We start from the raw sequence: 15563 nt of genomic DNA, 5'->3' as shown, positions 1-15563 counted from the left end.
TATTTGCAAATGACCTCCTCCTCCAGGAAACCAAGGCTCTGTGCAGGACATTCCTCATGACCTGCATCGAGAGTTGGCCAGCAGTGTTGGCAAGAAAGGCACTTAAGGAGTGAGCTCAGCCCTCTCACTTTACAGAGGAGGAAACTGAGACTCGAAGATGAATCGGGAGCAACCCAAAGTTGCACTCCCACCTCCCTCCCAACCTTCCCCAGGCCCCTGCCCCACCATGGGAACCATGCTTGACAGGCCAACCCTCAGCACTAGAAACAGCCAAAGTATGTCGATGTCATTTCCAGGTTTTTATTTGCCTGTTATAATTCTGTCATATATGTACATATATATATAAAAAAGAGGGCATCGGAGTTTGTCAACAGACCAAGCGGACGCGTACAGACGGAGGCTGAGACAGCGCTGCTGGAGGGGTGACAGTTTCCACTTTCCCCCCTCTCCTTTTCATTTTTTTTTGTTTTTGTTTTTTCTTGTCCTGGGATGGGATTATCAAAGCTAATCGCTATGGAAACCTAGCAACCACCTAGACTCAGACGTGGGCCTACACACTAGCAGTGGGGGGGGGGGGGCGGGGAGGAAGGAGGAGGAAGAGAGGCTACAAACTTTCCAAAGTCACAAGGTATTTACACTGAGAAAGGATGCACTGGCTGGGGGGGGGGGAGGGGGAGAAGGTGCACCAGGGGGAAGGTGACAGACTAGGGGAGAGCTTGTGTCTGTGTGTTCTGTGTCCCAACCCAAGAGACTGCGGAATGGAGAGGAATATGGTTGGGGCAGGAGGGAGTCAGACGCTTGATGGGCGACTGACAGAGGCCACTCGGCTTCTTGTCCAGCGTTGTATGTGTAACAAAGGCAGCTTGTGTATGAGATGCACCTGGAAGCAGTGTGAAGGGGACCTGGGGGAAGTGAGGAAGGCGTGTGGGAGGATGGAGGGGTTTGGGGTCTGGTATGGGGGGGGGCGGGATTTGGTTCTCTTGAGCCATCTGAGTGGTGGAGATGGGCCCAGCCATAGACCTGACTCCCTTCCCCAGCCCTGGCCCACCTGCAGAGGGACTAAGGAGAAAGGGACTGAGGGAGGGGGGCATTCCAGCTATCCAATGGCATACCCTTCCTGGCCTAGAAGGCAAGGCAGGGGATGAGGCTCTAGCCCCAGTCCTAGGGAGGCCTGCTTTGCACATCCCCCAAATCAGCCTGGCAGGTTCCCCCACCCCAAACCACTCCCCAGCCCTTCCAGAGGGTGAGGGTCACAGGGTCTGGGCGACACTGCTTGGGGTTCACCCTTTATACCCTCCCAAACTGTCACCACTCAGAGAAAAGAGCTAGAAGGGGCATAGGGTAGGGCCAGCTGTGGTAACTTTACATCTAGGGGTCAGTCCCTGGGTTGGGGCAAACCTGGGTGGAGGGATGGGAGAGGAGTGGACTGTATTTTTGGCAATTATATGGGGAAGGGGTGAGGAGAAGGGGATCCAGAGACACCCTGGCCCCCAAATCCATATATCCCACCCGCCTAGGGACAGAGGGGTAAGGGCAGGGAGCTCCTGCAGGAGTGGCATGGAGGAAATCCCTCAGTTAGGAGGGGGAGGGAAGTAGGCTTGGTGGGAGGGTTTGTTCCCCTCTCCCTCTAGGCCACTGCTGGACTACTCCAGGGTCACAGCAGTGGGGTTGATGGGGGAAGTGGCTCCGGAGCTGTCGTTGCCTCCAGTAGCCTCCTTCTCCTTCTTGCCACTGTACTGGCCAATGAAGGAGCCATCCTCGTTGAACTGAACGTCCACACTGCCGCCATAGTCAGCCAGGCTGTCATCACTTCCTAGGGGTTTGATGTCCCCATTCAAGGAGGGCTGGCTACTCCCGAAGCCTTTCTCTTCATTATCACTATAAGAGAAAAGGGGGGGGGGAGGTCAGTGTACTGGAGGAAGAGGGAGAGCCCACCTGAAACATCTGGAGAACATTCCCTGGCTTTCCCCCCCTTTGCCCCCTCAGAGTGAGTGCTTTGTGCATTCCCATGCCCAGAGAGAACGTGCAGAGACTGGCATGTGCAAGGAGCTTGGCCAGCCCATGGGGAAAAGGAGCATGCATGCTAGAGGAGTCTGGGGGGACCAGGAGATTCATGTGTAGGATTGTATGTACATTTGGGAAACCAGAGAAATGTGCATGTGTGTGTCTCTGTAGGGGGGTGGGAGTTGGGGGGGGGGATAAGGACCTGTAAACAGCCATGATATATAATATAATATACTATGATATAATATGATACATAACATAATTTAACATAACATGATGATAATATATGATTAAGTATATCCAGGTTGATTCATGGGATCATAGGGATCAATGACCTTTGAGGTCATTTAGTCCAACCTCTGACTCCAACTTTAGAGGTACCACAGGTGGAGATGTAAGCATACACCTCTAATCCGAAGCACCCAGGCATCTGGGGCATCCCATCATTAGGGGGAAAGAACATGAAAAGAGGAAGAGAGGCAGCCCAGCTCTAAGACAGGAGAGCAGAAATATGACATGCATCCCCCAAAGCTTGGTTCATGGGATAAGAAGTGGAAATGGAGCAGGGAAGGCGGAGAGGGGAGATTAGGGTCACACTCTTCCTGAGACTGGGAGCCATGGAGGGAGATAGGGAGAGGAGGGCCAGAGAAAGGACACAAAAGCAGGGAGACTGCTCAGGGGGCAGGCCTGGGGTGGAGGCAGTTACCTATATTTAAGGATAGAGAAGCTGGTGTGGGCAGGGGAGAACAAGAGAAAAGTGTCAGGGAATGGACAGACGGGGCAGTGCCCTTCACCCCTAGAAGGAAAACACCACTCCCAGCAGTGCTGATTAGCCTGCTCTTATAGCCCTGGCCTGTACCCCACCCCTCCCCCACCCCCTGCTGCCTTACCTCTCCAGGGACCTGAAGGAGCCAAGCAGCAAAGAAGAGAGAGAAGAACATGGGGTCAGGTAGGCTCCCAAATCCCTCTTGAGGCCCCCCCCCGGAGACTGGCCTGAGTCAGCCAGCCAGCTGCCCAAGGACAAGTTTGGACACCAGTGTCCCCCATGACTCACCAACCCCCCCCCCCTCCAGTTACCTGTACTCGCCAAACGTTTCATCTTTCATTGGCCTGGCCTCAGAATCCACCTGTGTGTCTTCCTTATCCTTGACTGTGGACACAGGAAAAGGTGGTTTTTACTTCCTTCTCTGCTCCTCTCTCTCCAGCTCTACCTCCAGAAACCTGCTCTAACCCTCCAGAAAAAGCACCAAAGACTCCCACCTCCCAGAATCCTCCCCTGAGTGCCTACAGCCTTGTTTGAAGCGTGGCAATTCCAGGGCAGAGCCTATTTTGCCTGCCATTGGCATCTAGGCTAGCTCTTTAAAATCATCTCCTTTAATCCTCACAGTCATTCAGTGAGGCAGGCGTTCTTCCTGGAGCCTGGGGGTTATTTTCTTCATCTCTGAACCTATCTGCCCTGTCTCGACACCATCACCACTACATACAGTGCCAGTGTTGAGTGAATGAAGAACTGAATGAGGCAGGCAAAAGCCTTTCCCCCATCACTAGGCACCTGCTGCCTCCAACTGTGGCCCTCTCTGCTCCCCTGGCCCCGTCTTCTTTCCTTACCCCTTCCCCTGAAGCAGGGAGGACATTACCCAAAAGCCCTGAGTGGCCTTCCAGGCATCTGTGTGTGCCTGTTCATATGTGGATGTGTGTACGTGCACATGTGTACTTTTGTGAGCATGTGTGTGGGTATACGTGCATCAGTACCACCTACATGTGTATTCTATATGAGGGGAAGAAAGTCTGCAGGTCTCTTTACCTGAGTATTTGCCACCCTTGCTGCGCTTGATAAAGCAAAGGATCAGAAGGATGAGGAGGAGAAGGATGATGGTACTTATGAACACAATAAACCAGCCCTTGGTGGCAAAGTTCCCAGGCTGCAGCTTCACTCGATCTGAAGTGAGGAGGGACAGAGATGAAAAACCCATCCCAAAGCCGGGAAACAAACCAAAAATACCTCTGAGAAATTCGGACTATTCTGTGGAATAAATACCCTAAAACACATGGCCAAAGGGAGCCAGAGAAATGCCCTGCTCAGCACATGGGGAAGAGTTCAGATTCTGGGGTTTGGGGTTTTGTTTTTTTTTTTTTTTGCTGGGCAATGAGGGTTAAGTGACTTCCCCAGGGTCACACAGCTAGTAAGTGTCTGAGGCCAGATTTGAACTCAGGTCCTCCTGAATCCATGGCTGGTGTTTTATCCACTGCAGCGCCATCTAGCTGCTCCCAAGAGTTATATTCTGAAGGAAAGAGCAGACACTTCCCCTCCACCCCCAGCAGTCCACAGCTAGGTAATGGGCCCTGGCTTCCATGCCCAGACATCTGCAGACCCTTACACAGAGCCCAATCGCTCTGAATTGTACACACTTAGAATGAGCTTGGCTCAGAAACCAGAAGGTTTCCAAGCCAGATTAATACTCTAATATTTTATAAGTAAGGTCTTCACTGAGGCATCCACATGCTCTTGCTCAGACTTCCTGAAAATTGGCATGTGTTTGCAGGATGCATTGTGAGCCTGAGTTAGCATTCAGCCAATGACCAGTCCAGGACCATGGTCAGTGCTTAATGTGTGGACAGGTCAAGGATCAGTAAAGGCTCAGTCTAGGACCAGAGTCAAGACTCAGTGAATGGGTCAGGGTTCCATCTGTAATCTCACACTTCAACCACATCAACATCACCTTGTATTGTACCAAAGGCCCCAGATGCAGTTCTGGGCTAGGGGACCCACCTGTGCCACCGGTTTTCACCTCCATCTCCTTGAAAAGCACCATCTCATCATCTGTGTAGTTGTAGCCAAAGAAGTAGATGGTGTATTGAGTGTCAGGCTCGAGGTTCTCCTGAATGTAGAATTTCTGACTATAATTGACATGCTGGGGCAGGAGATTCTTCTTATCTTTGGGCAATAGCAGAGGGAGAGGGAGAGAGAAGAGCAGGTAAAAATCACCAAAGGTATAATAAATTCAAATATTTGGTCTTGCCATCCCCACAAACCATCAAAACACCCCCAAATTCCTCCAACAAACCAGTAAGTAATTGAATGAATCAAGCTGGGAAGCAGGATAAGAGAAATCAACATGATAGTCAAGCCTGAGATCCACTAACAGTGCTTTCCCACTGGCTGATGAAATGAAATTAATAATGACAATGATAGTACTAAGAGTCAATCATCGTCACTTGACACACATTCTCACTTGACCCTCAGAACAAGTAGGACAGGTAAAAAGCAATCAGAAGGGGGCAGCTAGGTGGCACAGTGGATAAAGCATCAGTCCTGGATTTAGGAGGACCTGAGTTCAAACCCAGCCTCAGACACTTGACACTTACTAGCCGTGTGACCCTGGGCAAGTCATTTAATACTCATTGCAATTAGAAATAGCTGATGAGGCAGCAGAACTCAGACTAATGATAATAACCTCAAGATATGGCAATGATGAGCTATGCCTTGTTCCTCTTGGTAGAGAGGTGGGAGTCTATGGATGTGGAATGTAGCATATTCTATAAATAGCAGCCCATGTATCGGTTGGTTTTGTTCAACTATTTTTCTTCATTATAAAAAAGAACTCTGGGGCATAGGAATATATGTTGGGGAATTAATGGGGGTATACAAATAAAACATACTGATGAAACTTTTTGAAGAGAAAAGAATCTGTTGGAACACTAATGCATTTTTGGTGGAGCTGTGAACTGATCCAACCATTCTGGAGAGGAATTTGGAACTATGCCCAAAGAGCTATGGAGCTGTGTATACCCTTTGACCCAGCAATATCACTACTAGGTCTATACCCCAAAGAGATCATAAAAATGGGAAAAGGACCCACATGTACAAAAATATTTCTAGCAGCTCTCTTTGTGGTGACAAAGAATTGGAAATTGAGGGGATGCCCATCAACTGGGAAATGGCTAAACAAGTTGTGACATATGAATGTAATGGAATACTGTTGTGCTCTAAGAAATGATGAGCAGGCAGACTTCAGAAAAACCTGGAAAGACTTAAGTGGACTGATGCTGAGTCAAGTGAGAAGAACCCGGAGAACACTGTGCACAGAAACAGCAACATTGTTCGTGATCAACTGTGATAGACTTAGCTCTTCTCAGCAATACAATGATCCAAGACAATTTCAAAAGACTCATGATGGAAAATGCTCTCCACATCCAGAAAAAGAACTGTGGAATCTGAATGCAGATTGAACCAGACTATTTCACTTTTTTGGGTTTTTTTTCTTTTATGAGGTTTTTTCACAACATGACTAATGCAGAAATATGTTTAATGTGATAATACATATATAACCTATATCAGATTGCTTTCTGTCTTGGGGAGGGGGGAGGTAGAAAAATCTGGAACTCAAAATATTATAAAAACAATTGAAAAGTATCTTTACATGTAACTGGAAAAAATAAAATACTATTAAGATTGAAGAAAAAAAAAAGAATTTCCAGGGCGGTGTAGTGAAACGGACTTTTAGAAGAAAGCTATGAAGGTCCTTGGAAACTCTCTATTTTACAAAAAAGGAAGCTGAAACTTGCCTACATGCACATACCTAGAAAATGGCAGAACCAAGGTGGAACATCAGTTCCAAAGCCTCCAAAGTCCTCAGACCCCCAAACCAGAGTTACAGGGTTGTTTTTTCCATTGCAACACACTGCCTTCTAATATTCTGGATTTGGTTTGGGGGTGGAGGGAGAAGGCAGGGAGGAGAAGCCATTATGAAAAGCTCTGCAGAAAACAAGAAGTCTTTTCAAAAGAGTCTTCCCATTTTTCATTCAGATGAACTTTTTAATGACCTTTGGGTCTTTAAATCAGATCTTAATGAGGCTAAACAAAGGAGGAGGAAGTTGCCACAGGATGACAGGATGTGGTTGGAATGTAATTGGAATTGATGGAATGCACTGACATTTCTAACAGAAAGAATATTCTCGGGGGCAGCTAGATGGCGCAGTGGATGGAGCACCGGCCCTGGAGTCAGGAGTACCTGAGTTCAAATCTGGCCTCAGACACTTAACACTTACTAGCTGTGTGACCCTGGGCAAGTCACTTAACCCCAATTGCCTCACTAAATTTAAAAAAAAAAAAAAGAATATTCTCAACAGCACGAATGATGCCTCTGACTGGTCATCATAGCTGTTTGACAACCTTGAGGAAAGGAGAAATCATCAATAACCACTGGAACCACCAGATCTTACTCAATTATTTGAATAAATTACTCACACTGGCAGGGAAGTTGGAAGGGTCCCTAGAGACCAGCTAGTCCAATGCCCTCCTTTTACAAATGGGGAAACTGAGGCCAAGGGAGGTGGGTGTGTCCAAGGGAAACACAGTTAGAGACAGGATTTGAACCTCCTGACTCCAACTCCAGCACTCTTTCTATTGCCACATGCTTGTTCATGCCCTTTTCCAGAGCTGAGGGGCTGTGGTACCTCATCTCATTAATGAGGATAACAGTGATAATGGAAGAGGCATTTCTTTCATACTCTAAGGTTTGCAGAGCACTTTGTGCACATTCTCAGTTGAACTTCAGCACAAATCTATTTTACAGATAAGGAGTCTGACACTCAGGAAAGGTGAGTGACTTGGCCAAGGTCACACAGCACTGATCTCAACAGTGGGAGAAAGATGAAAATGGCAGTGTAGACACTGAGAGATGTTTTTACTACATTTTGTATTTCTTTTCAATGAACTGGAATCATCCCAATAAAAGGAATTTGTTCAACATATAACTAAATAAGCAAATTAAGAGCCAGACTGGTTATAATGGCTGGAGAAGCAGCCTCAGAGTCAGAAGGCCTCAGTCAGTCAGAATTAAGCCCCACCACCATCCAGGCTGTAGGACCCAAAGAGCCCATTGCAGAGCCAGCGCTGACCTGAATTGGTCGAGGGGGGTTCTTCCTCAGAGAGATCCCTTACACCAATGATGACTTCCTACCCAAGTCCAGATCCTGCCCCCCCCCAACAAAGTCCTAAATGCAATATCGCCTTTATACTTTTTGTATGACAAAATTGAAAAATCAAGGAGTGGGGAAGCCTTTTCAGTGCCTGTGCCCTGATTCAGAGTTCAGAAGGCAGTATGACCTCTCCTTGAAAGGAAGGGACAGATGGGAAGTGGGACTATGGCAGTTAACTGATGGGGGAAGTGGTCAGTGAAGCGGGGATGGGCAAAGAGGAAGAGGAACTACTGAGAGCTCAAAGGCAGAGTAGGCCAAAGGCCTCTTCCCTGAGGTCAGGAGTGACAAATCCTACTTTAGAGAACTCTTCCCTGCCCCCTCCACCTGTCTCTGTCTCTGTGTCTCTATATGTCTCTGTCTCTGTCACACACACACACACACTGGCATGCACACACCTAAAGTACCTTGAGCCAGTCCTCACCTCCTAAGGGTTTGAACCATATCTGGAACGTGACATCATGCTGTCCCTCCTCTGGAGACCAATAAATAGTGCTCGCGTTCTCACTGGCTACAGCCGAGATGTTGCCAAACATTGGGATCCCTGTGGAATGACCGGGGTGGGGGTGGGAGGGAAATGTTGTGGGAGAATGAGGAGACAATATTCCCCCCTCTCTTCCCATCCTTCCACTTCTAACATCCTTCCCCTTGGGCATTCACAATTTTAGCTCGACTCCCTCACCACTATCGGCATCCCATTGACTTCCAGGAATCAGGACTTCCTGTTCTCTTCAGAGCAGAGAAGAGGAAGGCCTCCCTCATTGCACCTGAGCAGGTGGCAGGTGGCAGGCAGGCCTCTCCTCTTCTCTTCTCTCCTTTCCTTTCCTTTCCTCCCCTCCCTTCCCCCTGCCCCAGGCTCCCACCTGATTTAAGTACGGTGCTTCCCTCCTGGACTATCATTTCACCATAGCCCACTCTGGTGGCAGCTCGAAGGCGGAATTGGTACAGAGCCTGGGGGCTGAGGCCACTCAGGTTGAACATCCGGCTTGAGGCAGGTAGTAACTGGGACAGCTCCTCTTCTGCCTCCTGGTTAACTATAGGAATGGTCCAAAGTGGGCATCAAACCAGAACCACCTTTCCCCATCTAGGATTCCCTCCTCCCATGATGGCCCTTCATGCAAGATGCAAGTAGGCCTTGGAGGCACCTCCCCATCCCCAGCTGAGCCCAGGGGGCGGGTGTCTCAAAATCAGGCATGATGGATATGTCCAAAAGGTTCTTCCCTCCTTTTTTTTTTTTTTTTTGGTGGGGCAATGAGGGTTAAGTGACTTGCCCAGGGTCACACAGCTAGTAAGTATCAAGTGTCTGAGACCAGATTTGAACTCAGGTCCTCCTGAATCCAGGGCTAGTGCTCTATTCACTATACCACCTAGATGCCCCCTCTTCTCTCCTTCCTAGGGCCATAACTAGCACGGAGCAAACTGGGTCTCACCCTGGAAGGCTTCCTTGTATCAGTGAGTGCTGGCCCCAAGCCTCACATTCAGTGTCTCCAGAAGTTCCAGCCACGCAGGATTCTCTGGGTCCCAGCACTCACCTCTTAGTACAATAGTTCCCCCCTCCCCAATTTGCCCAGGTGCAGTTTTAGCTGGTTACCACCCTCAGACAAGAGACCGAACCTCACCCAGGGCCTGAGAAGGTAAAAGGGAAATCTTACTGGGCTTGTACAGAAGTTCGTAGCCTTGGAGTTCCCCATTTGGGTTGAGAGGGGGCTTCCATGAAATCTGGAGAGCTGTGTCCGACAGGCGTCGCAGATGCAGTGACTGTGGGCGGTCTGGCACTGCAGGGCATGGCAGAGACAGAAGCTAGTTAAGGACCCAGGGACCAGCAAGCACTGGACAGTACGGTATGGTACGGGCTGGAGTGTACAGGGTCTCACCTCCCTCTTCGGTATGGAACTGTATGGTCTCACTGGGTGGCCCCAGGCCCCGACCGTTGAACACCTGCACCTGCACACCATAGATGCTATAGGGCCGCAGGTCTGGGAGGACAGCTTCTGTGGCACTGGAAGGCCTGTCCATGAACATTTTGGGGGTGTGTCTCTTGCTCCTATTCCAGCGGCTATTCACCCACCAGTATGTCACCTGAGAGGAAGGAAATGGTAGAGTGTATCCCAGTGACAAAGATCTCGGGCCCCTTCTGTTCCCTCCCTGTTGGCCCAGATAGACCCCTTCCCCTTTCCTCTACTTCTCCCCTCCTTCCCACAGGTGTAGACTAGGCCTGTACTTGAGAGAGTCTCAGAAGGGGAACACTCTGCAGGAAGGGGACTTAGTTGGGCCAACCTCCTTTCCCTTTTCCAACATCCCTCACAATCTCTTCCTTGGCCCCTCCTCAGCAGGCCTCCTGACTTCCCACTCCCCTCCAGTTGCCCATTTTCACTCATCTCCTTTGGGCCCCTTACCCTGTATCCACGAAGATGGCCTCTGACTTCCTTCAGATCCACAGGCCCCCACTTGATTCGCACTGTGGTTGCATTCAGTAGCTCAATAGCTACTATAGGAATGGCCTGGGGAACTGGACACAAGCCCATGGACACAAGTTGGAGTGTGCCCACCTCCTCTCACTGCCAGTGACCCCAGTGCTAGAGAAAAGCAAGCTATCATTCCCTCCTCCAACATCCAACCAACTCACTTACCCATACACTCACAGACTCTTAGCTTTATCTTATACCCATTCACCTTCTTACATGGACCAGGTACTCACCATCCTCACCAGAGTAGCCAATGACAATTTGGGGGTCAGGTCCCTTCCCCACTTCATTGACTGCCTGGACCTTGACCTCATAGGGCACAAAGGTGGGTGTGTTGGGCACCACAAATTTGGAGGCTTTCACCATAACTTCCTGCCATTCTGACTCATTTTTTTGACGCCACTGCACTCGGTACTTCAATTCCAGCCCATTCCAATCCATCCATTTTAGGGGCTATGGGGGAATGAATGGATGAGGAAGAAGCATAAGTGAGGTGCAAGAGAAAATATCTTTGGCCAAAGATACAAATACATGGTTCTCAAAAGAAAACCTGCAAAGTATTCACAACCACATGCAATAATGTTCTAAGTCACTAATAAGAAGAGGGGAAATCAAAACAACCCTAAGGGATCACCTCACACCCTGCAAATTTGCAAAGATGCCAAAAAGTGGAAATAGTTGACACTGGAGAGGGTGTGGAATGATAAGCACACTAATACATTGTTGGCAAAGGTGTGAAATGGTACAACCATTTTGGAAAGATATCTAGAATTAAACAAATAAAGTGATTAAAATGTCCCCTTTGAACCAAAGATTCCAACACTGGGCTTATACCCCAAGGAAGTTATAGATAAGAAGAAAGTCCCCATATACACCAAAAGATTTATAGTAGCACTTTTTGTGGTAGCAAAGAATTGGAAACAAAATAACATCAACAGGGGAATGGCTAAACAAATTTGAAGTACACGAATGCAATGGAATATTACTGTGCTGTAAGAAATTATGTGTGTAACTAAAAGTCCTATGAAAACTATCTTTACATGTAACTGGAAACTAATAAAATCCTTTTTCTTTTCTTTTTTTTTTTTTGCGAGGCAACGAGGGTTAAGTGACTTGCCCAGGGTCACACAGCTAGTTAGTGTCAAGTGTCTGAGGCCGGATTTGAACTCAGGTCCTCCTGAATCCAGGGCTGGTGCTTTATCCACTTTGCCACCTAGCCGCCCTAATAAAATACTTTTTTTTTAAAAAGGGAATTATGTGTGTGATGAATACTGAGAAGCATGGAAAGATATACATGAACTGATGAAGATTGAAGTAAACAGAGTCAAGAAAACAAAGTACAGGGTAACTACAACAATGGAAATGGAAAGAGCAACAACACACCAAAAAAAATTTTAAATGAATATAACAAAATTATAAAGATCAAATAGGATTCGAATGAAAAGACATGAGAAGACATCCCCAATCCACCCCTTTGTGGAGGCGGGAGGTCCACAGGTGTTACACATGTTTTCAGACTTTTCCAATGTTTCTATCAGTTGTACCATTTTTTTCCTTTTTAAGAAAATACTATTTGTTATATGGTATGGCTCTCTGGGAGGGGTAAGTAGAAGGATACTGGGAATAACTATGATGATGTAAGAAATGTAAGACATGAATAAAAACTTGGGGTTTTTTTGTTTTGGTTTGGTTTTGAGGAGGAATGAGGGTTAAGTGACTGTGACAGGGTCACAGAGCTAGTAAGTGTCAAGTGTTTGAGGCCGGATTTGACTCAGGTCCTCCTGACTCCATGGGCCAGTGCTCTATCCATTGCACCACCTAGCTGCCCCAAGTTTTGTTTTGTTTTTAAACAAAATATCTTTGACTTCTATGGGAGCATTAAAACCCTCCACCTTAGAACTGTGGCCCCATATAATAAAGGTTTCTGGATTCTGCTTCTATTTTTAAATCTCTAGAACCTGTTACTCTGCCCCCAAACTGATAGAATAATAACAATAACAATGACAATAATAATAATATCATCTAGCTATTTAAAGTGTGCAAAGCATTGTACTTATGTATGTGTGTATAAAATCTCATTTGAAAAAGCATAAGCAAAAGAAAAAAAGGAAAAAAGAAAAAGCATAAGATAAAGGCCTCTTCATTTTTTTTTCTTTGCGTCCTTAGCATTTAGCACAGTGCCTGACACATGGTAGGTACTTAATAAATGCTTGTTAAGTGATATAATTCTCATATCCTCAGACCATACATAATGAAAGTGCAAGGGTGGGATATATAATGGAAACCACTCCATTTGGCTCTGGTTAGGTGCAAGCACTTTTTTTTATTGAATCAAAGAGTCAGAACTGAGTGTGAACAGGGCCTGTACACCTTCTTGAAGCAATCAAAGCCATTGTATGAGAGACACTTTGTTTAAAAGGGAGAAACTTTCTCAGCATCAGGAAAGAAGAGATTCTGAGCCTCTGAATTCCAGAGGGTGGAGCAACCATGGAACAAAGGGAGAACTGGGCTATGGCAGAGAAGGGAAATAACAAGGAGAATTCTTGGCTCTATGGGTAATGTGGACAGGAGGATCCAGACTGAAGGGAAGAAGCCCCAAGAAAAAGGTCAGCTCTTTCCCCAACTTCCCCTCCTACTACATGTCTATCCACAGACACTCTGCTATTACCTGATGTTTTGTTATCCAAATGTTTCCAGGAAACTGAATTGTGTCTCAGCCACAAAGAGGCTGAGGGTTAACTAGTGATGGATACAAATGGAAGGTTAGCCAGAGAATGCAACTTCTGCCTAAGTGTGAGGAATTCTTCCCAAAGGGGGCTTAGAGTGACTGAACTCAGAAGTTTTTACCTAAAGTAAACTCCCTAGAGCTAACAAGAAAGAAACCTAGTGGACCTTAGATTGCCCCCAGGCTTCAAATGAGCTAATTATTGTTACTGGATGCTACAAATTTGGGGTTTTTCCAGAACAATTTTTTTCTTCTTTGTGTTTGGAAGCTTAAATATGCTCTTTTTTTTTTGGCAGGGTAATGAGGATTAAATGACTTTCCCAGGGTCACACAGCTAGTTAAGTGTCAAGTGACTGAGGCCGGATTTCAACTCAGGTATTCCTGAATCCAGGGCCAGAGCTTTATCCATTATGCCACCTAGCTGCCCTTAAATATGCTCTTTTAAACAAATTTGGGCTGTTTGGTTCCCTTTTAAGCAGGATTTTCTGTTTTATTTCTTTCATATTACATGTATAATGTTATATTTATATCACATTGTTAACATATTTATATTATTCTGTTACATTTACATATTATTTTATTATTCAAAGCATCATTTTGGGGGGGCAGGGCAATGAGGGTTAAGTGACTTGCTCAGGGTCACACAGCTAGTAAGTGTCAAGTGTCTGAGGTCAGATTTGAACTCAAGTCCTCCTGAATCCAGGGCCAGTGCTTTATCCACTGTGCCACCTAGCCGCCCCCCAAAGCATCATTTATTTTAAGTCTTCTTAGTATAAGAATCTTAGTTTTAAGCTATTTCTAATAGAACAACTGTTTTATAATGGCTATAATCTGATGGCTGTTATTGATAGTGTTATTACTATTTCTTATTGTCAGAACCAGTCAAGTTGGTGGTTGGGTAAATCTTGGCATTATAGAGTAACATTGTTGAGGATATGCAAATCATGTACAGAAAATATTGTCCACTTGCAGAGGTTGATATTCATAAGGGATGACTAATATAGAACGTGTGTCTAATGAGGATTCATGAACCACATGAAGGACAAAGGAAAAGAACTGGATGACTATAGAAAAGTACATATGAAAGCACGGTCAGGTGCATTTTTTATGTGGAGTTTGCTCTGTCAATTACTAGAGTCATTCCCACATTCAAAAATACCTGAAAAAATCCAGATAGCTTACAGCAGTGGGGTTAAACTCAAATGGGGCCACATGTTGATTTAGAAAAGCACAAATTAATATTATTTATTCTGAATTGTATTTTTATTTATCTTGTTAAATATTTCTCAATGACATCAGAATCTGGTTTGGACCCATGAGATCGATGCCTCTGGCATGCAGTATTTGGAAATTGATTTAAAGTCTTCCCTTTAGGAAGGAGTTATGTAATACTTCTGCAGCATTAATGAGTGGAAATGATGACTTAGCACAGCAATTGAAGCTTGAGTTTGAAAATAGCTAGGGGGGGGGCAGCTAGGTGGCACTACAGTGGATAAAGCACCGACCCTGGATTCAGGAATACTTGAGTTCAAATCCGGTCTCAAACACTTGACACTTACTAGCTGTGTGACCCTGGGCAAGTCACTTAACCCTCATTACCCCGCAGCAAAAAAAAAAAAAAAAAAAAAAAAAAAGAGCTAGGGATTTCACCTATGTAGGATATAGGACCTTTCCTGGCAGAAATATGTTTCAGTGATGCTTCAGAGTCTACACTTTATAGGCTAAGGATGTTTTCCCTACCTCTGCATAGATGTTCATGGAAGGCCAACTTCCCCAAATCAAATCACAGGATCTGTTTAGATAGAAGATCCAAAGATAGTTTCATTGTGACTGACAGAGCCCCCTCAGCAGTACATTAGATGGTGACTAGATTCTCTGAAAGGGACGGAGAGGCATCCTCTGATGATAGATTGCAAACTACCCATTGATTCAGATAGCAAAGATAACCCTAATCTAGGACCATTTTCGGGAAGATCTCCAGTCTCCTTAAGAAAGACTCTGGGGGCAGCTAGGTGGCGCTGCAGTGGATAAAGCACCCGCCCTGGATTCAGGGGGACCTGAGTTCAAATCCAGCCTCAGACACTTGGCACTTATTAGCTGTGTGACCCTGGGCAAGTCACCTAACCCTCATTGCCTCAGCAAAAAAAAAAAAAAAAAAAAAGGGAAAAAAAGACTCTGGAGAAGACTGCTGGATAAACCACAGGGATGTTATAGAAAGACTTAAAGCATTGGGAGTGCGTAAGGACACAAAATTCTAGACTCGCCTACTTAGTATGTATCCATAAACTCAAATTATTCCATGACCCAAGCCAAACAACCATAATAGCAACTGATTGAGTTTTAGGGAAAAAACATTCAATGAAGAAGGGAACCACCATTTCAATTCCCAT

The 15563-nt window shown here is 46.1% G+C and overlaps 1 protein-coding gene across 11 annotated transcripts in view; it reads right to left on the bottom strand.

The window, feature by feature from the left end:
- Positions 1 to 284: 284 nt before the first annotated feature.
- Positions 285 to 15563, bottom strand: part of L1CAM (L1 cell adhesion molecule) — a 53305-nt gene continuing 38026 nt past the window's right edge. For 8 of the 11 annotated variants that reach the window (XM_043974117.1, XM_043974111.1, XM_043974115.1 and 5 more), the window contains 12 exons: positions 10682 to 10901; positions 10380 to 10492; positions 9858 to 10062; positions 9636 to 9758; positions 8847 to 9017; positions 8408 to 8527; positions 4775 to 4939; positions 3809 to 3943; positions 3082 to 3154; positions 2895 to 2906; positions 2711 to 2731; positions 285 to 1878 (listed from right to left, as the gene is read on the bottom strand). In XM_043974117.1, the coding sequence (XP_043830052.1) occupies positions 1644 to 1878; positions 2711 to 2731; positions 2895 to 2906; positions 3082 to 3154; positions 3809 to 3943; positions 4775 to 4939; positions 8408 to 8527; positions 8847 to 9017; positions 9636 to 9758; positions 9858 to 10062; positions 10380 to 10492; positions 10682 to 10901 (1593 nt within the window). In that variant the 3' untranslated portion in view covers positions 285 to 1643. The remainder of the gene's footprint in view (positions 1879 to 2710; positions 2732 to 2894; positions 2907 to 3081; positions 3155 to 3808; positions 3944 to 4774; positions 4940 to 8407; positions 8528 to 8846; positions 9018 to 9635; positions 9759 to 9857; positions 10063 to 10379; positions 10493 to 10681; positions 10902 to 15563) is intronic. The other 3 variants (XM_043974120.1, XM_043974119.1, XM_043974118.1) reach the window with 2 other exon arrangements.

This window comes from Dromiciops gliroides, chromosome X (assembly GCF_019393635.1).
Source record: "Dromiciops gliroides isolate mDroGli1 chromosome X, mDroGli1.pri, whole genome shotgun sequence".
In the NCBI taxonomy this organism is placed as follows: domain Eukaryota; kingdom Metazoa; phylum Chordata; class Mammalia; order Microbiotheria; family Microbiotheriidae; genus Dromiciops; species Dromiciops gliroides.
This window is presented reverse-complemented; position numbering and strand designations above follow the sequence as displayed.